Source organism: Ambystoma mexicanum, chromosome 6q, assembly GCF_040938575.1.
Source record: "Ambystoma mexicanum isolate Mex_15411 chromosome 6q, UKY_AmexF1_1, whole genome shotgun sequence".
Classification (NCBI taxonomy): Eukaryota; Metazoa; Chordata; class Amphibia; order Caudata; family Ambystomatidae; genus Ambystoma; species Ambystoma mexicanum.
Genome location: NC_090937.1, coordinates 1,069,921,804 through 1,069,949,009, shown reverse-complemented (window position 1 = coordinate 1,069,949,009; position 27,206 = coordinate 1,069,921,804). Strand labels below are relative to the sequence as shown.

General features: G+C 47.7%; 1 protein-coding gene across 2 annotated transcripts in view; it reads right to left on the bottom strand.

The window, feature by feature from the left end:
* DLC1 (DLC1 Rho GTPase activating protein) overlaps positions 1-27,206 on the bottom strand; it is a 563,875-nt gene that overhangs the window by 7,255 nt on the left and 529,414 nt on the right. For both annotated transcript variants that reach the window (XM_069631599.1, XM_069631600.1), the window contains exons 3-11: positions 22,360-22,441; positions 20,661-20,724; positions 16,406-17,829; positions 15,239-15,415; positions 12,513-12,672; positions 12,194-12,392; positions 8,403-8,616; positions 5,458-5,572; positions 4,580-4,798 (exon numbers count right to left, since the gene is read on the bottom strand). In XM_069631599.1, the coding sequence (XP_069487700.1) occupies positions 4,580-4,798; positions 5,458-5,572; positions 8,403-8,616; positions 12,194-12,392; positions 12,513-12,672; positions 15,239-15,415; positions 16,406-17,829; positions 20,661-20,724; positions 22,360-22,441 (2,654 nt within the window). The remainder of the gene's footprint in view (positions 1-4,579; positions 4,799-5,457; positions 5,573-8,402; positions 8,617-12,193; positions 12,393-12,512; positions 12,673-15,238; positions 15,416-16,405; positions 17,830-20,660; positions 20,725-22,359; positions 22,442-27,206) is intronic.

The following is a 27,206-nucleotide window of genomic DNA, read 5'->3' as shown; positions in this document are numbered from 1 at the left end:
GCCAGGCTGCCAGGCTCAGAGATGCTAGATCAGGGTCTAGGATGCATCCTTCTTACCTGGAGAGCAAGTCTGGGAGAGCAGGCAGTTTGAATGCTGGAGCCACTGAAAGGTGAAGGAGATCGGAGTACCAAGTCTGCCTGGGCCACGCTGGTGCAAGGAGGATCATCTTGCAGCAGGATAGTTGGAAGTGTGTTGATCACACGTAGCAGAAACTATATGGCCGGAATGCGTACAGGTATTGGCATTCCAATGGGATTGAGAAAGCGTCCCCCAAACTCCTTACTTGAGGGAACGAACCTGCTGGCAAACAAATGGCACTTGAGCGTTGGTCGCAAATGGGTCGATCTGAAGCTGGCCCCATTTGCTGATGATTCGAGACACCCGAGCTTGCTGGAGCTCCTACTCATGGCAGGACCACAGCACCCTGCTGAGAGTCTCTGCAATGGGGTTTTGAATGCCTGCCAAGTGGAACGGGACTACAAACATCTGTTGAGCAATGCCCCAGCGCCATCCTTTCTGTGCCTCCAGGGAGACAACGGGAGAGGTCGTTCCACTCTGCTTATTGATGTAATACATGGTGGTTGTGTTGTCCGTAAAGAGCATGACCACCTTTCCCAAAAGCTGAAGCTTAAAAGAGGAGAGCCCAGAAAACTGCCTGCAGTTCCAAGAAGTTTATCTGCAATGTCTTCTCTTCTGGGAGCCATAGAGTGGCCCATGTGAGCGTTGGTAGTGACCATTTCCTGGTGCACCGGGGTCCTGAAGGGAGCCCCCTTTGAGATGTGAAGGCGAAAGGACCACCACTATAGGGCTTTCGTGAATGCTTGATTGAGGACTTGATTTGAGGTCGAAGGTTAATGCCTTGAATTGGTAAGGTCTTTCTTGGACGATGAACCATAGGAATTTCCGATGTTTTGGTGAATGGGGTTGTGGAAATGTGCAACCTCCAGACCCAGCGTCACCAGAAAATATATCTCCCAGTTGGCTGAGCATGTCATAAAATGCGATCATCCTGAATTTAGGGGACTTTAGGAATTTGTTGAGATACTGCAAGTCCACGATGGGCCTCCACCCACCAGACTTCTTGCAATCCAGCAAGTATCTGGAGTATACTCCAGACCCTGTGAGGCGCAGAGGGACAGGCTCTATGGCCCCTTATAGCAGCATGGCCTGAACTTCCTTGATGAGTTTAGCATTATGCTGCTCTCGTTTTATCACATGAAGAATGCAGGTGAACTTGTCTTGGAATTCCAGAGGGTCCATGCTCAATGACATTGACCACCCATTTGTCTGTGGAGATGTTGCCTCACTTGCTGACAAACTGCGATAGCCGGCCTCCCAATGGGGTGCTAAAGTGGGGCTGGGGAGCTGGGCCTTGTCAGGCTTCCTTCAGCATCTGCGTCCTGGTAGCTTGTTGATGGCAAAACCGGGTACCTCCCCTATAGGCCTGGGAACAGCCTCTATACGCCTTCTGCTCAGTCGAGTGAGAGGGTGGAGGGGCTGAGTACCTTGGAAGATCGGGTGACCTTTCCTTTCTGGGAGCGAAAGGCTTGCTTCCTGTGTTGATGCATGCCCAGAGAGGGCACAGTCTCTGTGTCCTTCTTGATGGCGAGAAGAAATGTGTCCACTGCCTTGACGAAAAGGTGATCCTGGTTGAAAGGCATGTCGACCACCTTGGCCTGGACTTCCTGCCTGCTGTGGCCCCGAGCCAAGCTTGACGGCATAGAGTGACCCTGTTGCCCATCTGCCAGAAACCAGAATCGGCAAAGTTTAGGGCTACCGTGATTGCATAGTTAGCTGCCACTTCGTCCTTGAGAAAGATGGCCATGGCCTCTGCCTTTTGGTCCTCTGATACAAGTTGGGACCCATTCTTGTTTTAGTCCAGAGTGCTGCCGTAGTGTGAAAGGATGGCTAGGGCACTGGAGGTTTTAACTGAAGATGCTGCAGTGGTACTTATGTGCTTTCCAGCCGCATCCAGCTTCCTTCCCACCTGATCAGGTGGGACTGAGCAAGAGAATGATGGGTTAGATGACTTCTTCCTCGCAGCAGCCAAGACTACAGAGTCCAGCGTTGATGGCCTCCGAGGCATTTGGGAACCGTATCCGGGACCCTATATATTTCTTCTCCACCCTCTCCTTTGTAGTTGGTGCGGGAAAGGGTTTTTGCATCACCACCTGAACGGCCATCCGCCCAGATGTCCCCCAGAAGCGGGAATGAGACCAGAGTCTTTCTGGAGGATTCACAAACATTGAAAAAGGAAGCCTTCCTTTTCCTCTGGGGTAAGGTTGAAAAGGTTTGGCTGCTTGGGAAATCATCACCTAGATTCAACCTCATCCGGGGGAAGAGTTCCCAGATGGTAGATCTACCCTGGCGGCTCACCGCCTGCAGGATCATAGTCTTCAAACTCATCAGTAACCTGGGTATCATCTGTATTCCAGTTGGTGTCTTTTTTAGAGTCGGTTCCTGTCGGGGACAACTCCTCTACAATAGGGGGCTGTGGAACAGGAGGTGGTTGCCGGATCGCAGGAACTGGAGGAGGTGGCACCAGGCAGGGCCGCAATGGTCTAGGCGGACTGGCCACACAATTGGGCCCGAAACCACAGGAGGACCAGGGGCCACAGGTGGTACTATATTTCCTCAACCAGAGTGTGGAGAATTGACAAAATATCCAAAGACTCATCTCTCAGAGCCTAACTTGTCAAGATTGGTGCATGAGGCCAGGAGTTTCAAGGGCAAGTAGGCAAAAGTGGCTGTGCAGGCTACAGAGCTGGCTGTGGTAGTAGGCCTACACCACTTTCTTCTAGGGTGTGGGCTGACGTCTTTAGAAAAAACTATTTCTTCCTCCTCTTCCTCCTCCAACAGGGTCGAAGGAGCAAAGATAGGGTCTAGACACACGACCCTGGCAGGCCGTACAGGTGATATGGCAGGCAGCTGAGGGGCCCTTGTAGGCTTTGGCAGAAAAGCCACTGGCAGTACCTCTCGCCCTGCTGGACCTTCTTAGGAAGGAGCCTAACACAGGTGCACCTGGAGAAGGTAGTGTAGACAGAGACGGAGGTCTTGGAGGCAAAGCTACTCTTGAGACAGCCGTTGTTACCGTAGGGATGGTGACTGCAGTCGTTGAAGAGCCTGTAGAAGTGCAAAACCATCACCACAGGCCTAACGGATGGTGTAGTCAATGTGGTCTTCGACGACAATGATTTAGACGACAATCTCACGGTTGTCGACGAGGATGTTTTTGGGGGTAGTCGATTATGCTGCCGACAATGATGAATGATGCTTCATTGTCGGGGTGGTGTTGGCTGACTGAGAAGAGTGGGTGATTTCCCACCCACCGAAGACGGGGAACCCTTGGTGGTCATCACTGATCCACACAGAAGCCAGAAGCTGCAGTGCTTTTTTTTATTTTTAAATAAAGGTACCTTCCTCTTGGAAGCATGCTCAAAGGATCTCAACCTCTTGCCAGAGGGAGTACGCCGTTTGGGCCTGCTAGCCCTGCCAGAAGTATGACTGCGCACAGACGCTGAGAGGCATTACCTTCGTCCAGTCAGAACACCAACCTCCAACGGCGATCTTTTCTCGTCTTAGTGGAGAAAGACTGGCAGATTGGCATCCCTCCCCATCGTGGTCTGTGTACAGGCAATAAATACACTTTTGGTGGCGGTCTTCGAAGAAGATATTCTGCTGACTGCATCTGGGGCAGAACTTGGAAAAGTTTTTTTCTCTGCCTCTGACATGGCACGTGCACTAGGCCCAAAACCCAGCTTGCAGCCTCACACGACGTAGCAATCCGGCAGAAGGTGGGATTGAGACCGGCAGTGAATCGCTGCTGCCGACAGTCACAACGACGACAGAGTGAAGACAAAATTTGAAGAAATAACATAAATAGGCAAAAATACTCGAATGTCCAGGGGCGAACTCAAAGACTCCAAACACGAAAATGTGCGGTAACAATCTGACATGGCCAATAGGTGTGGAGCTAAGGAAGACGAATGCCATTCGTTGGGGTATTATGACTCAAAGTGACAACAAAAGTCTACACAAGCGACAATGCAGTTTTGTTACCGAGAACTCCCAGCCTGACAACTGAGAAATATTCATAACATGTGAATCCATGTAAAACCCCATGCTGCAGAAAGAGTGACTATGATAACTGTTCAGCTCTACGACACTTATGTGATAGCACCAGAGAATGAGGCAGCTGTAAAGGACCCATCAGAGATGGCAGAGAATCAGGAACTAGGCTTTCCACTTTAGTGAGCTGGGGAGTTTCCTTTGCTTTGGTTCTCAACTGTGGCTTGCCCAAGCTAGCCACCCTAGACATGCCTATTGCCTGACGCCTTGATAACATCCCTTAAATGAATAATTCTCTCGGTTTTATAAAGCAACTGGAAGTAGCAGGCAATTAAACTATATGTATATTCGTTTTTATATAAAAATGTAAAACAAAATCAAAAAAACAAACAAATGCTCTGTAGCCGAGGCAAAAAATATATATTTGGTGTTGTTACAGCCTATTCACTAGGAGAATTCCAAACAATATGGACTAGACAAAGGAACCATGATTGGTGTTCGGCCCAATTACCTTCTTGTAAGCCAAATCTGCAGGCTCAGATGTGGAACAGCTGACCCAACCTTTGAATTTCTCCTTGACCTCTTTCAGGAGAAAGTCGATGGATTCTTGGAGGTAAGAGCGATAATCTGAGGAGGGGTCATCGTTCTGGCGCCCAAGCTCTTCCAAGGGCACTGGCCTCAGGTCTTGCTCCATGTAGGAATTTCTGCATTTGCTCATTTCCTCAGGGATCTGAGAACAACAAAAACACCGTTGAAAAACTATTAATACAAAAAATACCAAAGATGCAAGTCCTCTCAATCAATTCCCTGCAACCTGAATAATCTAAAGCTTCAGAAACAGATACAATGTACATGGCTAAGTGTTTTCCATCTTGCACCCTCCGTATGCACTCCCCAAGTAGGAATAGGAAAGAAACACTTGGCTTTTAAATAGACCATCAAGGAAGATTACTGGGAAATGACAGAGGTAATACTACCAATGGTCGCATCAACATGCTTGCATTCTGCATTAGAAAGAAAAGAAACATCCTTTTGGACAAGCCACTTAGAAATCCACCCTAAAACTCTGGACATCTCTGTATATGATTACTAAAATACACAGTACTTCTATATACACATGAAATACGATCACAGGACAAGGGAGTCCGTTGAAGCCTCCATTGCTTTAGGGCAAGGACACAAGCCACCAATGTGGCAATAGTCAAGGCAATTATCCACAGAGCATTACCAAAGGCATAGCTCTCCGATGTTTAACAGTGGTCTGCAATGTTTAGGCTACAACTCCCATCAGCCCTAGCCAGCATAGTCAATGATGAGGGATCATGCAAGTAGTAGCACAAAACATCTGGAGAACCGTAGGTTGCAGACCGCCAGTGGAACACTGCTCACCTGGAAGAGCTTTTTACACTCGGCGATCATGTGTGCCAGCCCCTGCGTGGCTGCCAGGTTCTCGTTCAGATCTTTCTGGTCTGGTTTGCCCAAGCTTTGCTTCCGCTGCATTACTCTAGAGGAGAAAAAAAAAATATATATATACAGTATTCACGAAAAAAAAGTCACAAAAGCTACAAAAGGCACCGCTAGCACGCCCTGGCTGGATAGATTTAGAGGACATTGACAAATGGAGTGAAAGGCTGACGTTCTGCTCTTACGTTCTCTAGTTTCAGTCTTGAGCAGCTCACCCATTATTGGCGTTTCAGACTGGCATTTGTAGTTCTGCTTTTTAGAGTATAAACGCCGGGATGCAAATAAAGCAGAGGAGGGATGCGTGCCCGACATGAGCTTTTTTCCTCACACCATGTACGGCACTTCTCTAGAAGCCTTTACCCAGGCTGGAGCGGACACAATAACCATGCACACACACACAACAACAACAAAATAACCACAAAACACACAAATCACTGATCCATCCCCACCCGCATGAAAGAGACCATGCGGATCAGGCAACTGCCCACCATGCGCTTGCAGCCAAAGCACACGCACCATACACGCCCAATGCAATTCCACAGAATTCATTTCATTGGCAATTGACCTTAAACACATCATTGGTTGCTGCAGGAACGCGAGACTACCAGTGGGAGACGGAGCGTTTTAGGTTGCTAGGATAATAATTTAGGCAAAACTGTAAAGATTTTCAGGGCCAGATAGGTCACCTAGGGTTAGATGTCCTTGGGTTTCTTTTTTCATTTCCCCAAAGACTGTCTGCCTTAGACCATGGTGAATCGGGGAGAAAGCAAGATCAGTTTTCACAGCCGGTCAATCAGCCAATACTGGCCCAGTCCTTGGACTGGAGGAAAACTGCCTGACAAGTAATGACCAGGACACTGCGTGAAAATGAATACACTGTGAGGTTACAAGACCAGCATGTATGCCAATCTGCAAATTGGTTCAGGGTGATCAGAATCCCGGTGGCTTGTGCGTCACTGGACCAAGGGATTGGTTTCCCCATAAAGCGCCATCGGAACACATTTATGTTATTTCATGTGCTCAGTGACCCTTGGGCACATAAAAGTGGCCTTAAGATTGAAATGCTACACGGCCCCTTTAACCTCTAGGATCAGATAAATCAGTCCGCCTCTCCTCAAGTCAAACGGCTTCCTGTAACCTGCACAGAGGCAGACACGACTCGCCAAGCACATGACATAGTGCTCAACCTTTCGAGCCCAAGGGACGGGTGAAAAAAAAAAACAATTTCGTTTTGGCTGGGTGAGAGTCTATTGGCTCTAATGGATGGACAGATGAATAGCTTGGTGGGTGAGTGAGCACTTCCCTTGACGGGCGACACCCGCCAAAAGCGTGCGAGTTCAGAGGTATGACATGACATTTACAGAAAGACTATTTAAAAATGGCTTACAGCACGCTTTTAATTGCTTTGATATTCCATCACTCCAACAGCTATTTTCTCCTCGCACCTAGCTCTAGTTTGCTAGACAGGGACAGTACACAATTAACCCCAATATTTTATATAAGGTCTCCATAATGCCATTTTGCTGGTTTCTAGACTGAGAATTTTTAAACACAAGGTGATTAGGTTTCTGCAGAACACGGCATTTGATCACGTATGTTGGGGCAGGATTAGATTTCTGGACCAACGGTTCCAACCAACAATTTTCCCCAGTATCCCAAAACTCCTGACCCCCATATTCTCCTAACACTGATTGGGCAATGACATGACAAAAGCCTGACTCCACAAGACCGTGGGTGCTCCTGGAGGGCAGCTGGCAGGCAGTAAGAAACGCAAAAGTGGAGCCTATACAGCGCAAGAAATAGACCCGAACAAGATGGAACAAGGCTGCGGCAAGACATTGTGTAACATCTTACCGGAGCACCGCTCCGTCCCCCCCCCCAGACCCATCGGCTAGCACATGACTGTCCCAGATCTTGCACCTCAATGAGCAGACCACTTTCAGAAGAGTCTTCTGAAAGCTCACGCGTGCCACAGAGTGCAGGGTCTTGCACAGAAAGCCACCACCAGCTTGCAGCTGCATTATCTCACTACTGCATAAAGAAACTGGCAAAGCCTCACATACAGTGTTGCAGCTGTCCAAACTGATATTTATGTCCTGAAATTAATCTCTTTATTAGGGTGAATATTGTCAACAATAAAAACAGAAGAGCCCATTAAATGCTTAAAAGGGTTTCTTACTGAACCACTATAAAACGTGTTTAGCATTTAAAATGGTGGACATTATGATGTTCCCATAATGCTCTTTGCTTTTATGCAAATCACAAGGATTACGTTCTATGAAGCGATACTGTGTTGCACAAACCTGGCCAGGGGCCACGTGCCTTGGCCCTGCCCCCTCTTTCCCACGGCCCAGTCCCACCCCTCCAAAGAGGTGACAGTTCCCCCAGTACATTTTTCCATTTTCAGCATCCTACCACCAGCAGGATGCCCTCTTAGGCAACTCCGCTAATCCATCTATGCAGAACGGGCGTGTGAGAGGGATCAGAGTGTGCACAAGGCTCCCAGTGGCTCTGGCGCTGAATGCTCATTGGGTTTCCAGCGTCAGTTGCTCCGCAGCAGCTCTGCTTATGAACAACTGAAGATTGGTTTACTTGGTCAAAAGGGATGTAACACTGTTATACTCATGTACTTCTCTGACGTACCTTTAACAACTGGAATTTCAACCACAACCAACAAACCTCAACGTTATGCGCCACTAGAATTTTTCAATTGACTAGACAAGACTAAATGCACAAGGGAAATGTACAAGCTGCACAGATCACCAAGCTAACAAGTATTTTAGAAAGAAAGCTCACGGGCAATTTGCACATGCTAGCACCCCAAGACCAGAGTCCCTAAAAAAGCAAGGGAGGTAGGGATCACTAATTACCGGGGGGACGAATTCTCTCTCTTCAATGTGTTGAGGTGAAAGAGGGAAGGTGCCAAACACACAGCCAGGTTTGTGGGCGTCATCTGGTTTTCGTCCACTGCGGCGGCAACGTCACTCAAGAAGTACAGCAGGGTCTGCAGGACTTCTCGGTTTTCGTCAGGCAGAAGCATAATGGCAGCCTTGATGGCCTGGAGGCGCTGGTCTTTTGGGACATCTGCAAAAGATCACCCCATCATTAACTTGCCCAGAATTAGGAAGTTCAACCATGCATCACATTTAGAGTGAATTGTGAAGATTAACCATGTGTATCACTAGATAGAATTCTGGCGATTAGTCATGCATCACAACAGATAGGATTGTGTCGATTAACCACATAGAAGAACTTTGCAAGTAGTCAATGTACTAACCACCCTGCTCCTATTTCCTCAAACACACTACCCAGATGCTATACACGCCCTCTGGGCTAGCCAACCTATAACCTAACACACACCCAACACAATTACACACATTGCAACAAACAAACACAGAACCTTACCTGTACAAGCCAGTGCGCACAACCCTAATTACCAGCAATTTATTTTTATTTTATTGGTTTTTTACAACACGACTAATACTGTACTGGAGTTTGGTTTCTAATCGCGGATCCGGGATTCAAACCTCTGTTGCTCAACGTGGTCTTAGCTTCCAAAACCAGCGCGTTACCCCTGTGCTATACTCTGTTCACATTTACACATAAAACACACAGACATAACAAACAGTGCCATAGAAAACATCCCAGGCATTGGACCTTACCCATAGGGATACAACACGCAAGTGCGCGCAACCTACCATCTGCAAGCCAACACACAGATGCCAGTTTCTCCTGGTTCTGGACCTATTCTTTCACTCTTCCCTCGCTAACCAACCCAGTCCTCCAGTTTCTCCTGGTTCTGGGCCTATCACTCTTCCCTCGCTAACCAATCCTGTCCTCCAGTTTCTCCTGGTTCTGGACCTATCACTCTTCCCTCGCTAACCAACCCCGTCCTCCAGTTTCTCCTGGTTCTGGACCCATCACTCTTCCCTCACTAACGAACCCCGTCCTCTTTCTTGCAGAGCCACGTGAGCGCATGGAGACTGCCCTTGGGTGTTAGCAGTGCGCGGTATCAATCAACATAACAATAAAACCCAGCTTTAAGTGTTTTCATCCAGTGCTAGGGAAAATCTCAAGGGTATGCAGACTAACGGGCACGCGCACCCAGGTTTGTCCAAAATGAAGACCACAAACACCAGAACCATTTGAAGCATGCTACATGAATACAAATTAAGACTACACGTGTTTCCACTAATGTGCTGAAAGATCAGGGTCCTGTAGGCGAAAAGGGAGTCGTGCCTGGCTTGGTATCCAACAACCCTGCCAACCTTAAACATGAGCCGCTCGTTCCCATTGGCACGCTGAACAGTGGCACGAGATGGGAACATCTTGCACAAAAACACTTGGGCATCCTATCCAAGCCATTCCAAACCAATGCCACGTACACTGGCAATAGACACGTGTCACTGGGCAAGGAGAAGGCAGCCACATGGTGGAAAAACCAGGTCACTAGCAAGCTGTACCACAAGAGAAGAGGATTAAACAGCTCCATGGTTACAGAGCACAACAAACACCTGGCTTGCTGGTGAGGCACAACTTGTGTTTTAATAAAAACGGTGAGTGTGCCCATGAAATAAACCAGAGCTTCGCTCTTTCCAATATAGCAGTGCCAAAGTGCGCGCGAGCCCAGGAGAAGACTTCTCGACAGTGTTAAAAAAAAAGGTCTAACTCTACTAAACCCGGTGGCATGGTAGCCCAACCTACGGACCGGGTTCTCGGAACGTCCGTACATATTGCATAAAATAAATTTCCACAACGTTTTGCAGCAAGTAAGTCAGTCTGTCTGGAAATGTACCAGCCATGCAGCGCAATGCATGCATAAGCCTTGGACGGCGCCGCGCTGCCATGGTGCATTTTCGGAGGTCCCCCTTCTCCCGACAGAGAGAAAGACCCACCACAGAATTATATTGCATTCCTGAGAAGAAATGGAGCCGAGACTTGTAAACGGCTCCTTCCTTTCACTGTCTGCTTCTATTAAGGGGCTGAGGCCACATTTAATGGCGCACTTCCTTTGGGGGTGAGAGGGTAAGGCTTTTGCGACCACCCAAAACTTAATTACAAGCACAGCACAAACACTTTGGGAAAGTCCTTGGAGGATATTTCCGTGTGAAATTTAGAAATTGAAAAGTGGTACGGGTGATGCCTGTGAAGAAGAAAAAATATATACAAAAAAAGGGGGGGGATATATGGTTAAAAAACAGGAAATGTTGCTACAGGGCCTCCCTCTCAGCCGCTTTCATTAGAAAACTCTATACCAAACGAGACTTTTAAAAAAAATAATTTAAAAAAAATATATCAAAAAAGAAAGTGGGTCTTTGCAAATTAGGCAAATTGATGCAAAAATAAATAGCGCCCATTCTATTTTACATTTCTATTACAAGTATTAAACAAGCATTGGCAATGCAAACAGTTATTGCTTTTGTGAAGGGGTGGGAAAGGCATTTGCCAGGCACTGGCGTAGTGGTAATAAATGACCATTGATGGTAGCGGCTGCAAAATGGTGCAAGTACCTGGGCATATAATAACATTGCCTAGCAAATGCCTGATACTTATTCACAAGCAACAACTGTTGACTTTGGCATTGCTCGTTTTCTAACAGGACTTGAGTGAAGGACACGCATAGTGCTTATAAATAGAGTGGCTGAAGGCAGACCAAGACAGTTTTATTACAACAGTAGCGCCATTACAGCTCCAATTAGTTCATTGTTTTCAGAAGACGGCTTTTAAAAAAATAAATAAAAATGTAATTAAAAAATAGGAAAAAAATTATGGCCTTAAAGAAAAGACCCAGAAAACGGGCAACCAGAGCATAAGGCTATTGTCATAAGTGATCCCTTTCAAATGCAATGTTTTCTTAATGACAAGGTAGGGGCTGCTCTCAGCGCATGGATCCTGGTGCAAATGACTGCCCCGCAGAACACAGGGCACAACGTGCTCCCAGCTCCCAAATTATGATAGAAGCAATGGCAATGCTTTACAGAGCAGTGCCAGCTTCCAGCACAGTAGTGCTTTCGCAGACACAGAGGCAGCCCTCAGTACACAGTCTATGGTGCAAGTCAATGCTTCCCTAAGCGCCAGGGACTACCCTCAGCACAGAGCTCATGTTTTAAAGTAATGCATTCCTGACGAGCAGGCCTGGGGCTTCCATTAGGATCCACCTCCTTGCGATAAGCTGGTCTCCCCAAGTTTAGCACTATAAGCTGCGCGTGTGCAAAGTCCTGCTTCCTTGTGCAGTACAGTATGAAGCGCCGACCATACAGACGCCAATGCAAAAGATTTTTTTTCTGGGAACCACGGCAAGGGCCTCCCCCCTGCAACACCCCTCCTAAATGACGCCACTGCGTGTAAAGCTTAAACGAACAGCACATCCCCCACTTTTATAGGCTTAGGCATCTTTAGGCTGTCTACAGTCTGGGTTAATGAATTAATACGTCTTGCGTTTAGGAACTCAAAGACACGGTCTAAGCACTAAGCACTGCATAAAATTCAGGTTTTGACGGAGGTCTTCACTTGGGCCAATGAAACTGTCTTTGCAAGTAATGCTGGGGAAGCGGGGAAGGGGCACAGCAATTCACTTGAAGAATAGGTGCACAGGGTGCAATCCCCTAACCACGCAACAGTGCGGCTCCTCGCGTAGGGCACCAGTCAGTACAGGACTTACATTGGTAGATCTGCAGGAAAGTCTCAGAGAGTTTGCTGGTCATGACCGGCTCCGGGAGATCCCTGAAGTACTGCTTCAACATATCCGCTACATCATAGGCCGACTGCCCCTCGTAGCTTACGCCGTCTGCAGAGTTCTCGTTCATCTGCCGCAAGGCTTGGATCCGAGACTTCACGCCGGATTTCCGAAAAAGTCCAACCTAGGGAGCCAAAAACAAAGAAAAGCAAGGCGTCAGAGATGTCTGTGGGTCGTAGGGCCAACCAACCCGATACAAAGTAGACACTGCAGCTGCAGCGTCAAGGCAGATGTGTGAACCAACCTGGTCCAGGCAGTGGCTGCGAAGGTATCGCATGGCCTGCTGAATGCTTTGCGGCAGTGGCTGCCCGGATCGCCGCACATTGACAAGTAGGGGAACCCCAAACACACACCGGTCCTTGTAATCTGGGACTTTCACCCGCTTCATAAACTTTGGTACAGCCCTGTTAAAAGAAAGCAACTTTAAAAAATGCATGCAACACAATCAAGACCATGCACACACACAAAACAAAAAAGGAAGAAAAGAAAGCAAGAACACTACACCCGAAACATAAAAGCACAGCAAGAAAACACAGTAGCAAAAAGGAACCAGCATCGAAATCAGCACGAGGGCTCAGGAATTAAAAACAGTAAGCACGTCCAGATGTGCATCCCTTTGTCAAAGAGGCCCCACACGCACATTCGGCAGCCCTGCTCGCATTAAGTGCCCACATGTGCTCCAGCGGCAGCGCTGTGCGCAGAGCAACGCGTAATGAATGATCAGCCAGCAACAAACACCGAGACAAAGGCGGGGGTTAAGAGGGTCCGCTGAAAAAGCAGCAAAGTCAAAATACATCACGTCCCCAGAAACCTCGGTAGCCTGTCTTCTGGCTGGTGCCCGGGGAAGAGCGGCCTCTCGACAATGCGTCTTACAAATGCCCCCCACACAGCAGCATGCGGCGCAGCAGGGAAGCCGTGTCCTACACTGGAGGTTGTCAGCCAGAAAGGTCCAGCCTAACAAACGACCCCGTATCGCGGATTAAAGAGAAACGAAAGAATGCATGCGGGGATACCTTAACCAGAGATGGGGGTGCCCTGCCGTTTCACCCAGCCCACAAAGTGAAAGACCGGAATCGGGCACGATTCCCGGGGAAAGGAGGACGTTTCTCCCAAGCCTCCAACGAGTAAAACGCACTCGGCTCAAAACGCACAGCATTCAAATGGCAGGTCACGGAAACCTTGGGAACCAGAACCCTCTTTCCGGGTTATGACTGGTGGTTCTTGCTTGAGTCTTCCATGTGCACTCCCTATGGGTGAATATAAGGCCAAGTAACGGGGGGGGGGTGCATTTAAATAAAAAAAGGACAGGCTGGCACAGAACTTGCAGGTTATGTGAAGCTGCTGGGTCACCCTGGCGGTGCGAATGTGGAGGGGAAGGGGAGGGAGAGAGGGAGAAAAGCTGGCTCGAGTGACCGCTCCTTGGATGGGAGCGAAAAGCATCGCATCAATGGCGACGTCACGTGTTCCCTACGTGGCACATCGTCACTCCGTTCTCTGCTGACAGGTGCGTAAAGAGTTCGATTGCAATCACGTGAAGCCATTAGGTTGAGGGGAGTAGGAGAGGGGGAGGTGGGGTGAACACCTGGATAAAGCTTATGGTGGGACAGGGCACACAGCCAATTGCACGTGGTCTCTGGACATGCCTTATAGATAACAAAATGGCCACTATTTGTGCTTTTTCCGTATTTGGTTATTTTTTATACCAGGCAAGTGTCGTACTGTGTCTGTAGCTCTATTGGGGACAAACAGTACATTAATTGCTTGGTCCACTCGGCAGGTCAGTCCATCAAAGGGCGGAGGCTACATGAAGTGCGAGTTGGGATTTAAATGAGGGAGGGCAGAGTTTAGACAGTCTAGCCATTTACAGAACAAGACAAAATTGTGTTCTTGATGTGGGTGCGTTGGGGTGTCCATATCTGCAAAGAAATAGCGATTCTGGAAACCTTCTCCCCCTGCCCCAAACCCCGATCTGGTGTTCTGAAATGGCTAGTGTCAATTTGTGACAGTTTTGGTTGGCAACTTGGGGCCTAGCTGCATAGGTGTACAGTTCTGTGCTCAGAAGGCTGGGTGTGTGTGTGACCCAAAGGTATTCAATTTGACCCAGAACCTGATCATGGATTAGAATAGTCTGCTGTTTTGTCATGGGTGTGTTCCCCAGACTTTTTGGCCCACCACCAGCATTGTTGCAGCCAGAATGTGGCCTAGGTGACCAGAGTGCAGGCCCCTTTTGTAGAAGAAGAGGCGAACATTTGATGGGAATAGGGCTTAGTGCATATTGTGGACACCCATTACTAGCCTGGCCAGCTGTAACAGGGCAGGAGGTAGATCCGTGGGCTGTCACGAGGTCACAAAGTGTCGATATGGGCTGAAGAGCGAAAGTGGCAACGTAGACCAGTGGTGGAATCCATAGGGCGGAAGCCGCTGGTGCCATTGGTGTAGGCACAGGCACATTGACCGGTCCCGTTCCTTAAGAAGAAAGGGTGCACCCAGTCATGTACTGGTTTTAAGTGCTCCGATGGGTGCCTATTCTTCAATCTTCTATACAACGCAGGATTCTGAAGCTGCCTCTTGCAATATGACGTTACTTTGTGCGGAGGCACTTTCCTCACATTTCTGTGTACACACCCGGACTACCTACCATATGCATGAACTCTATTGGCAAATGGCTGCAGTTCGCTCTTCACCACAGACGTCGCTGCCTGCAACCACTAGAGTCCTTGAAGATCGTGCCGCAGAGCATAGAATGCCCCCTCGTCCAAGTCTGGGTTATCTTGTGACACTGTAATGGTCCCAATGAACTGAGCAGCCCATCAAAATTCATCCATCCATCCATCCATCCATCCATCCATCCATCCATCCATCCATCCATCCATCCATCCAATGAAACAAAATGCAATACATTTGCCTGCTATTTATAAGCATTTGAAAGCGGAACCACCATTTCATGCATCTGCGTCCTCAAGTACTCACCAGCTGAATCCGTGCTTATTGGAAGGGGTGTATTTCTCCAGTAGTGCAGTCAACTTCAAGAGTGAGTACTTCTGCAACAGGTTGATCTGGGCGACCGACTGGCAGTTGATCTGGAGCGAGGCGGTGCTCAGGCTGGGTCGGTGGGAACTCTGGAAGCTGTGCCACCGCAATCGGTGCCTGCAGGAGCAGAAGGGGGGGGGAGGGGTAAATGGCAGGTCCTAGCTCACGTGACGTTGGCACAGCTCCGTTCTCTAAACCCCTCGGACTCATTGAAATAAAATTAGGAATAAGTCTGCCATGAGAGGACACATGTTTAGCCAATGCATTTTTTTCAATGGCAAAAACCGAGAGCAGAGCCGGTCACCATTGCTTGACCCACTGCCCAGCATTATCCAGGCTCTGTAAACCTCTGCTTTGTCCTGCTATCACCCAGCCATTTGTGTCCTGCCATCTGGAGGACTGCCACACTTTCTGGCAAGCTCATCAGTTTCTACACTCCCTTAGCTGCGCTTGGTTTTTCATGCATTTAGCCGCTTGCAGAAGTCTCACGGGTCGTAGTGTTGCGGAGTGCCAGACTCTGCGACACTACGCCCCCTCTGCCAGCTGTGCTTTAGGGAATACAGCATTTATCTACTATGGGAAGGGCCCTGACACAGGAGGGATGGAACTGACCCCTCCAAAAGGGAGGAAAAGTGGCGTAAGACTGTGGTCACAAGACGTCAAAGAAATGCTGCAGGCATCTGAAGCTACCAAGAGCTTGGCACGCAGGGAGCACTAAAGGAGTTCATAGAATAGTGACGTTTGTTCCCATGCACCCTAAGAGATGTGAAATGGACTGTGGCGGCGCCAGTCAGCCTGGGAGTTGGGGTGTTTAGGGGATTGCGAGGGTGGGGGCACTAGCAAAGGACGATAAAGGAGGAGAGGTTGGTGGAGGTGATGGAAAGGGTTGTGTGCTAAGAGCTGTTGTCAACTCCAGCTATACTGAAAAACGTGGCATAGGCTGGTTCCGCTCTGCAAACCATGCGCTTCCACAAGACACATTTCACATTTTGTGCATGCATTTCAATTCAAGGCAAGCAAAGTCACAATGTAGCTGCACAAGTGCAGGGCATTCTGATTCAGTGTCAATTGGGAACAACTTTGTATGTAAGAATCCACAAGTCCTACCTGTTGGTCCGCGTCAGCGAAGCTCCAACCCCAGAGTCTCTCCGCTCCTGGAGGCCTGTATGCTCATCGGACTCATTGAGCGAGTTTCCAGTACTGTCAAGGTCACTGGGAGTCATACGGTCCGGATCCACATCAAGGTGGATTTGTTTTGGGGACGAGGGACAAGGGGACACAGAGTCCAGGGCCGAGTCAGAGTCGCCTTCGTCTGAAAACTTCTCGGACCACTGGTTCACAATCCTCTGCATCCCTTTCACGTGGTACAGAATGTCATCCAGCTCGGGGAAGAGGTCCTCGTTCTCCAGATCGGCCAGGTCACTGTTGCTGGAATACAGAAGGGACCCGGGCACATTGTCATAAACGCTCAGGCGATTGTCCTTGGGACTGCAAGAGTTGTGCCTCCTGAACCTGCTGCCCCCCCTGGAATGGTCCACTGTGTTTTCCCGCAAGTGACTGAGGTGGCCCTGGCTGTGGAAGCTGCCCGTTCTCCAGCTCACAGCATCACTGCTGTCCAAAGGAGACAAGTTACCATTAGAAAGTGCTTTGGGGAATGTGCCAGGCTTGTGGTCTTCAGGGATATAGAAAACTGGATCCTCTAGGAGCGTTTCCCGGTTTTTCAAATTTTGCTCCAGTACATCACTGAACGTCGATTGGTTGAAGGGGTCAAAGCCTTCCAAGTACATTCCCACCCGTTTGTGGCAGGCGCTCAGGCTCCTGGTCCGAGTGACTGGACTCGGGGTGCTGATGGCACTGCTAGTTTCCGACTGACTGCTGCTGCTGCTGGTCTGCGTGGAGTTGGAGATGCTCCTCTTCCGTACCATGGGGGCATTGATGTGATTGCCGTTAAGGGAAGATATTTCCACGCAGTTGAGCTGCTTCAACTTCTCCTCATCAATTCCCTCCTGCAAGACGGGCCCGCTGATGATCAGGCCCAGCTTGGAAGACGCCTTCTTTCTGCTGTGGGAGCTTTTGATTTTCAGGCTCTCCATCCGCTTCAGAAGGCTCTTAGTTTTGGACTTTGCGTTCTTTTCATTCGATTTGAAGTTAAAGTTGAAGCTGGAAAGTTCCTTGGGTGAGGGAAGAGAGCTGAAGGAGTCCTCATTTGCCACACCATTCCCAGAAGAGCAAACGCTGATGACGGAGTTTGTTCGGGTGTTGCTGGCGTTGCTGAGACGGCAGGCTGGTGGGCTTCCACAGCTGCCAGCGCTGTGAATGGAGGACACTTCCTGCTGTTCACTCAGGTCCGTCAGCACACTCTCGCGGCTGGCAGCATTGGTCAGGCTTGACTCCTCAGAAGGTGGCGTGCTCAGTTCCTGGCTCAAAGGGAAGACGTCCAACTCTTCAAGTCGGGACCACCTTTTGCTGTCTCTTTGGAAAGTCCATCGGCCGCTTATTGCACAAGGCTCGTCTTCATCCGAATCCTCGCTCTAGATAATCAGGAAAGAGAGTTAAAGAGCTGGAAGGGTCTTATGAACAAAGCATAGTAAACCAACAGCTACAACGTACATTTAACGCCTGTTCTTAGAGGTCACACTTACTATCAACAATTTGCACAGTTAGAAACGTTGTCTAGACAATCTTTTTGCTTAACTGTTTATCTTGCATTAAATTGTAAGCATCTCACCCTTGCTTATAAAATAAAAAAAAAGGTTTCAAAATTGAAGGGAGATGGCAATAATAACCTATTGCATTGCACAGTTTTTCACATGGGTGACTAACCACTTTGACGAAACACCACGTGATCCAGGGAGGTTTTTGCCAGGACACATGAAGAACCTGAGCATTAATCTTGGTTGCCACATGATGCTCATTAATTTTCACAGTGGATGCCCTAGGGGTCACCAGAAATTCCTGAAAGGCACAGGATTGGGGGCTGGACAGGCACATGCCACTCTCCGCTGATGGAGGCAGCCTTTAAACCTGGCTGTGCAATTAGGCGATTCCTCTCGGGCGATCTCAAGTGACTCCCTGACCAGCCTGGGAGCTTCAACAGGCCTTCTGACCTGCATGCTTCTTTTAAGCATGCGAGTTCAAAAAGGTCTTTTGGAAGTTAAAATATATTTTTTACTCGCACACTACTCCGATTGGGAATGGCAATTACTGGTCATCGGGGTAAAACTCATTTTATCCCCCCCAAAAAAGGGATTACAATAGTCCACTTTAAAAAAAAAATAATAATAATCATCTAACTTGCAGAGGCGGCCGGCGTGTTAATGGTTTGCCAGCCTGAGGTAATGGGCAAGAGAAATGCTATTCTAGAGGGCTGATACAGATGGAAGGCTCGGTTCCCATAAGCACTCAAGAGTAACAACAGTGTGCCAATGGTCCCTTTGGGGGCGAAAAATATGTAGTGCTTGGAAGTGCTCCAGCCCCCCAAAAAAACAACCTACAAAAAAAACAAAACTTAAGGAGGAGTGAATGGAGCACCAGTCGGAGTCCCTTCTCTATTTCCATGCTGCAGTTTAGGCAAAGCTTGGGGCACAGCCCAGAATGCACGATGCACAGAGGCAGCAGGTAAGAGGAAATGTGTTCAATTTTAAACTTGCGTTGGGGGAGTGCAGTGGTTAGGGCGTGAGTGGGGTTACAGTGAGACCTCATGGGAGAGGACAAGCTTTCCAGGAAGAAGTGTCGTCAGACTTCCCTGTGCCTCGCTTGGCTTCCACCTCCATCCGAGAGGCAAACATCCTTTTAAACAGCAGGCCACCCGGGCCCATTGTTGCATTGTGTGGCTTGTTTGCAGGTCGTTGGCATGGCATCTTTCAGCAAATGTGCAAATGGTTACTGCTGCTTTTCCGAAGCCTAGCACGACTGGGGACACTTTCACAGCACCAGCGACACGTAGGGCGCTCGTCCACGGAATGGCGTCGACCAAACCATCAATGTGCATTTTTCAGGATTCCCTTTACGATATCCCCACGAATGAGCATGCAATTTTAACAAAAAGCCCAACGGACTCGAGTGTACGGATTCTCACACGTGGACACTAAGCGGTGCCACACACCACGCATTCAAGCCATGCACTGATGGTCGTTCTGCATTCAGCCCCTGGGCTTTTTCCACTTAATACGGAACTACGCTACAGTATTTTATACTGAACCTATTCTTCGGATTTCGAGGCTAAAAGAAAAGAAAAAATACATACATATGCACATTAAGCTGGTTATATTAAAACAAAGTACCTGCCAGTTCCGAAGTCTATACTGGGGAAAAAAAAATGGCACAACAGCCGCTAATAATTTTTGCCCAGCTTTGATGGCAAGCAGAGCGATCCATGAACACCAGTTTAGAAGAAATGAGGGATGGGTAGGGGAACCCTACAGATCTCTCCGTCCTTCCCCCGCACCCTGCCACTTTACCGTCTGCCCCCTGAGGGGACTGTACAAGAAACTAACATAACATGGCTTCCGTTTGGAGCGGAAGGATTTCTGACTGAAGTGCCGCTTATGGGTGGATCCTTCATCAAAAGCCAACCAGCAGAATTTCTAGGCACAGGAAGAACGGCGTCTCTATTACTTGTTTACAAAGTGATGCATATTATGAAAAATAGTCTGAGCGCCTGGGCTTGTCACTATAGACCGTACCTTCCAAGCCCACTGTCCAACAACGCAACATGGCCTACACAGAGGAACCGAGAATCTGAAAGAAACGAGCGGCGAGTAGCGGTCTGTCCGCTAGATCATTGTGCTCTTTAGTGCACCACTGTAGAAGACCGCACCACAGCCACCAGTGGCAGCAGTCAACAAACAATCCTTGGCATATTATGGCACTGGCGGCACTCCAGTGTTGTGGCGATAATGCCCGACATTTACCGTAACAAACAATGTTTCCCTATAAAGCTTGGTCATTTGACGAGGTGCCCCCACTATGGGCTGGGAGGATAGCTAAGGGGAAACACGCTGGTCTTGGAAGCAAGACGATGCGGAGCAACACAGGATCTATCCCCGGATCCGCCTTTAGAAACTTCTGGGTATTAAGCCAAAGCGCGTTATAAATAACCAATTAGAATATAATTATAATATGATTCTAGAAGGCTGGCCTAAATTCGTGCACAATTCCTTTGTGCGTGATGATACTCTAGCCAACACATTCTCATATAAAACAAAGTGTGATTCAAAAACAAGGGGTGATCGGACTCCAACATAATAACAACATTCTAATTCATAACAGTAGAATTCCACATGCCACATAAGACGAGTTTCAGTTTTTCAGAGAGAAGTACAAAACATAATAGGACGGCACACAGCAGGTTAGTACTCACCCTCTTCCTATGGGGGCTGATTTCTAGTTTCATTACTGCACATTTGTTCAACGTGTTGAGGCGCCTGTAAAGCAAAATAGTACATTATGCTTAAGTGGTCAGTATGGAGAAAACATCAACAGTTCTTTGCCTGGATTCTCAGGAACTCAACCAACTGCCTCTCCCGCATATAAACAGCTACTCAGAGGGGACCCCAAATAGGAGGCATACCGCTCCTTAAGAAAGGAGTCACGCCTGTTAAGTTATGTCATTAGGATGTGTACTGGCCATTACAGGTTTCCTGGTGTACTGGGAGGCTTGGAATGTGTGTGTGGGGGAGGGGTGGTGTAGCCAGGCAGAGTAGCTGGAGAGTAATCCAGTTTGGTCAGTCTGCTCAATTTGCATCAGCTTTAGCTGCAAAAGCAAACTTTAAATGTATGCTTCCTACTCCCTTTAAGGGGTTTTTCATAGGTTCTGAGGTCCCAAGTTCCTCGTTCCTGGTCCCTAGCCTGCCCCCTTCCCCTCATTGGCTGCTGCAATGTTCTTAGCCGGACCATTCAGGGCAGCCTCTGCCCGTCAGCCCCTGCTGCTAAGGGCCTCAAGGCAAAGGGCAGCTGCAGAAGTAGCTGCTCCAGAGGGTGTCTGCAGGGGGAAGCAGGCAGCAATCAACGAGCAGCAATAAACAAAGTCGGTGTGGGGGGGTTAGTGGGGTAGAGCAATCACTGCACGCCAATAAAACTGACTCACCTCTCTCGTACTGTATCCTCCCAACCACCCATTAGCTTGAGGCCTGCATGATTTACCACTCTTTGGCAACTGTTAACCCCATATATATCCACTAAACTGCCCACCGTACTGCCTAGCCACCTCCCGCATCTAGATGAACTGTACCCCAACTGTGCTATCCACTCCAGAAAAATACTGGGACCAGTAGTCTGTGCCATATTTAGACTGAAATGTGAATATTAGCTTGCGCCACATCCAGACAGCATTGTGAAGATTATCATGCGTCACATCTAAATAGCGATGCCACTAACCAGCCCTACTAAACAATCTCACACCTCTGTATACACCCCTCACTCTACACAAACACAACCATACCTCCAAAACACTACAAACCGGAAGAACATCACGACATTGCAACAGCAAAACATACCACACATTCTCGAACAACACACGACGGCTACCAACCGAAAAGCACACCTAAGCTCAGCTAACGGTGTTAAGCGAACTGAGGCTGCCATTCTACGAGACCTTCAAAAAAACAGTTGCACACGCAAGTTTGAGGAAAAAGAAATTCGCTGGTTTGGTAAAAAGATTTCCATTCTGTGCTTCGTTGACCACCTTGTATTTCTGCCAAATCTATCTAAATCTCCCAAATACATTTCTAAATTTTGTAAATAATGCTTTCTGCCCACTTTTTGAACTGAATTCAAAAACAAACACAACGTGGCTTTACAAATATTGCCCACTTTTATATAGCTCATAAAGCAATCTTTGGAGTGCGATGGGTTGGTCCGTTAAGGACAGTCAAAACATCAATTTACTTCATTGGCAAGTGCATAAAATGGTCATTGTGAAAGCCTTACAGAAAAGCCCGGTAAAGCACACCGGAAGAGCTGGCGTTGAACACGCGTCCCTCGTTAGTGCAGACGCCAAGCCTCTTGGTATTTCACGTGTGTATTCTAGTAATTGACAAGAACTAGAGCAAGGCACCCACCTGCACAAGGCCTCAATGGCGTCCTTATCCAGGAAGTCGTGGTCCCGCTTAACAGAAGTGATGTCCACGGGAAACAGAAGATCTGCAAAGGGAACATCAAAAGACGACGAATCAGAAATAAGGCGGCTTACAGTTTTATTGGAAACAGCTGTCTCCACGTCTGCCTTGTTCGGTGCTGGCAGGCCAGCTGACATCCAAGATAAATTGCAAGCCCTCCTACCGCCACTAACCCCAGAGGAACGGGCCCTGCTCGCGTAGGAGTCGTTCACAGGCAAAATGTGCACAGGTCAGCAAGAAAAAAAAAAATAAAGGGAAATACATACAACCCATTTCCAACACAGATCTGCCTGGCATGGAGGATGAACACAGTGCTGTGCATTGGCAAAGAGTGGAGTAAATGGGCGAGGGCTGCCCTGGCAGCTGTTGGGAAGGTGTCTCCTGCAAAAACCCGTGCCCAGACCGAATGTATACCATTTCAACTCAATACTATTCCACATCAGGAAGGGAGGCAAGGACCCATTTCAGCTGCACTTCCCCCATGCCCAAGTTAAACGGGCAGCCTCTTTATTTTGCCTCTGGGTTATAGGACATGAAGGCGAGGAAGATGCAGTGCAAACCCCTTGTATGACCCAGTATGAAGTTAAGACAAGGTACAGGATGCAAAGCTTCGAATTAATCATACATTGTGGCAATTTCTCTAAACAGGCTTTGATCTATCACTTTCCTTTTGGACAATACAGGAGGATACTGGGTCTAGGTCAGAGACTAAAGCCCGCCCATTCTGCACTGGTCTCAGAATTATTTCCCCTTCACTGGATGTTATAGGTGGGGTGTACCATGGGACTTTGAGCACTCAGGATCCAATGCCCGAGAATGACACCACTCGGGACGAATACACAAGCCAAAACTGTTGGCTTTGCCAGTGCTTGTGTTTAATATGACATGCATAGTGCTTGTAAATCGAATGGGCGAAGGTAGACCTGGTTAACGTGTTTTCATTGCACTAATAGCACGTTTACAGCTCCAATTAAGCCATTAACTCTCAGAGGACTGTCTGTCTGGAGAAAACTCACTGGCAGGTACTTCAAGCACAAAGTTTGATAATAAGGATTGATAAAATTAGCTTAAATAGATCCCAGAAGATGTGTTTTGGGCAGGAAGTGGGTGAGAATGGCCATAGGGATTAGCATGACCACAAGGAGTCAATGGGTGGGTAAATAGCAAAACACCTAAAATCTGGGTCTCTCCTCATATGTCATTTCTCCATAGCTGTACTCTAATGCAATCGTTTTGGCTTGTAGGTGGAAGCTTTGATGTTATCAGACCACTGTGAATGCCACCTGGCTGATCCCCTCAACCTGCCGATTTCATTACAGAAGAGGACATAAGTTAAGGCAGCACACAGTAAGCGCTGCGTTCATTTTGCTTACTATAGCAATACTGGTCGTTTCCGGGTCCCGCCCACACCTCCACCCGATTGGCTACCGGTGGCAGCCAATCGGGTGGAGAATAGGATGGGACCGGGAAATTCCTGAGATTCCATGGTCTTTTCCGGAGACTCGGAGAAATGCTTAAAATTCCGGAGGTTAGGCGGGTATGCTCAACATTACCCCACTGCTTGTTATTCCGGTGTGAAACACGCATTGCACTAAATCAGTGGTGCAGAACATGCATTCCGTGGGCCAAATGCGGCCATTTAGGACATTATTTCTGGCCCTCCAAGTCATTTAATGGACTGTTGCCTGGTCTAAAGTCAGTCCATCATTTCAGGTCTGTAAGCCTCTGTGGTGCAGTTTGTATCTTTGCACCATGATATGTGCAGTTTTAAAAGGGCCAGGCATAATGTCTCATTATAAAAAGATATAAATAAAAATGACACATAAGAATATTTTTGTAACTCAAATGTATGAACCAATGCCATTACCACCCACACATTCACTTTGATAGTTCGTGCCACTGTATGGGGCTTGTGTGGTACATTCAGCCCTCGAGCGAAACAGGTTGTGAACCCCTGCCCTAAATCAATAAATACCCTCATAGGTCACGTTTAAAGAACTGAAAGTTGACGGTAACGCGTGGAAGGCACAGTTTGAACTGAACTGTCACTCTGAATGCTTGATCACAAAGGGTCTGGAGGCTCACACACACTTCCAATCAATTGACCATGTATTGGTTTTGGGTCTTAATATTTTGCAAAACATCCACCATGTTACCTGCAAATGTCACAAGTACAATCTGTAAGCCACCTAGAATGGTCCCAAAGGTAAGCAGCATCAGAAAAGTGGCCCAAGCCGCCCTCATTACTCCCTTGACCCATGGCCAGACAAAAAGGACAAAAAGATAAAGTATTTTTCTACCCTTACAACCAGAAGCAGGTTTGCAAACCAAAGGTAAAGCACAGAGAATTGGTAAAAAAAAATTTTAAATCACCAGTTCCATTTGCTGAACTGTATTTTGCAAAGTACTGAACTCCACATACAGGATTCGGAAGACAACATGGCGGCAGCTTCATGTGTGGACCTAATCATGCCTGGCTTACACTTGGCAACTTGCAAGAAAGCAAGACAACATAATTGAAGGAAATTCAACGTCCAAACAATGGCAGAAGTAGGAAGAACTGTGTGCCAAGACCCCCAGGCAGTTGGCACCATTCCCTCACAGCCCAGAAGATACAGGTGCACGGGGATGAGCATGGCGCAGCACTGCCCAACTCAATCAGGCGGCCACAGTAACCGACCCTGAGGGACGTCATTTGCGGGTCGCCAGGGGTTGCAACTGCGACCACTTGGGTTTCCCTTTCTACCCCTAAAAACAAAAAAAATATATGTTTTTTTTAATGTTTACATTGAAGCTTCTGGGCTGTAGCCAGTGCCATGTGGCTCTTTGTTTCTGGAGTGGCTGGAATGAATGTTGAAGTCTCTTGAAAAAAACAGAGGGTCCCACAAGTGTAACACTTTGAGCAGTGACCATACATAAGAAAGAATAGGAAGAGCAAATCATTTGTCTTTCTGGAATTCTATACAATAATTACGAAAACACACGCGCGCACGCACGCACGCACGCACGCACGCACGCACGCACGCACGCACGCACGCACGCACGCACGCACCCCCCCCTCTCACTCACTCACTCTCTCCGTTCTATAGGGATGTCCCAAACAGCAGATTACTACTATTCTAGCGAAAAGTTTCCCATGAATTCGGCCAAAGCTAAATTCTTCATTTTTATAACTTTTCGGACATTTGGCCCTTCTCTTACTACCTACCCTGATTGGTTGCACATTCACCTCTGCTTTTCGCATAGGCCAATGTACACATCCTGCATAAGCACTCAGGCTAGATTGTCCCACTATAGAAGGATAAGTATTACCATACTTTGATATCCGACTTCCAAGTAAGGCACCATTCTGTCTCACAGTGATGCCATGACACGGACAACGTTTAATAACCTTTTTGACATCAAGGTGCAAGGCCTTTCTAATTCTACTTGACCAGTTTGACCACTCCATTCCACTGCCTTCTGAACATTTAGGCAACGTCCATTCTGGACCACCCCACTCTTGGCAATCACAGAATGAACATTCTGGAGTTTGTTTAACCTGGGACACAAGGTACAGAGATGCACAGACAAGCTGCCAAACATCCAGAATTGTCCAAGCACACTGTTGGGGCCCACATGCACCCAACATTACAGTGTGTACCAATTTACAATTCTCCACATCATCTTTGCAAACACAGACCAATTATCACCGCAGGACATCTCCGCCTTCCACCCTTTTTCAGAAACATGGTCCACCTGAAAGACTGGCACGCAGCCATGCCAATATAACCCCATATCCTTTCCCTCCTCCTGCATCTGTCCCTCTGTGTGTTTGTAACATATACTTTCCACCACAACCCACTCATTGTTCTTCCAGTAGACAAAGGTCTGGATACCCCAAACGGGGCCCCAGGACGAAGCCTAGGTTCTCCGATACTATGCACTGTATAAAAGCTTATTTACATAACTAAGTTTCAAACTATCACCTGGGCATGTATGTTCACAGAACGATTGCGTTTCACCCATCTCTAACGTCACAACATATGTAGTTAGAGCTCTGACGCCAGGAAAAAACAAGTTAGACCAAAATCAAAGATAGTGCGAATAACAGGCGTTTTAGTTTTTCTGATCTAGATCAGCATTTCATAAATGACAGCTTTAACAATTGGGCCATGTAACCTTGTATGCGGCTGAAGTTTGGTCGAAGTATTATTTGTTTGCAGGCATTTAAATAAATTATCTAAATTATTTGTATAATCTCAAAAATAGGAGATGGTCAAGCTTTTTTTCCCCAGATTTGTATCTACTTGAAATAATAATGTGTTACATGATTTACTGAATGCAGTCTTTAGAACGCTTTACTCTGCTCATGCAGTATTATTGCTGCCGTGTGATTTACTGAATGCAGGCTTTACAGCGCTTTTCTCTGCTCATGTAGTATTGTTGCCGGTGTGCAATTTACTGCTTTGCTCTGCTCATGCAGTACTATTGCCAGTGTGTGATTTACTGCTTTGCTCTGCTCGTGCAGTATTATTGCCGGTGTGCGATTTACTGAATGCAGGCTTCAGAATGCTTTGCTCTGCTCATGCAGTACTATTGCCGGTGTGCGATTTACTGAATGCAGGCTTCAGAATGCTTTGCTCTGCTCATGCAGTACTATTGCCGGTGTGCGATTTACTGAATGCAGGCTTCAAAATGCTTTGCTCTGCTCATGCAGTACTATTGCCAGTGTGCGATTTACTGAATCCAAGCTTCAGAACGCTTTACTCTGCTCATGCAGTATTATTGCTGCCGTGTGATTTACTGAA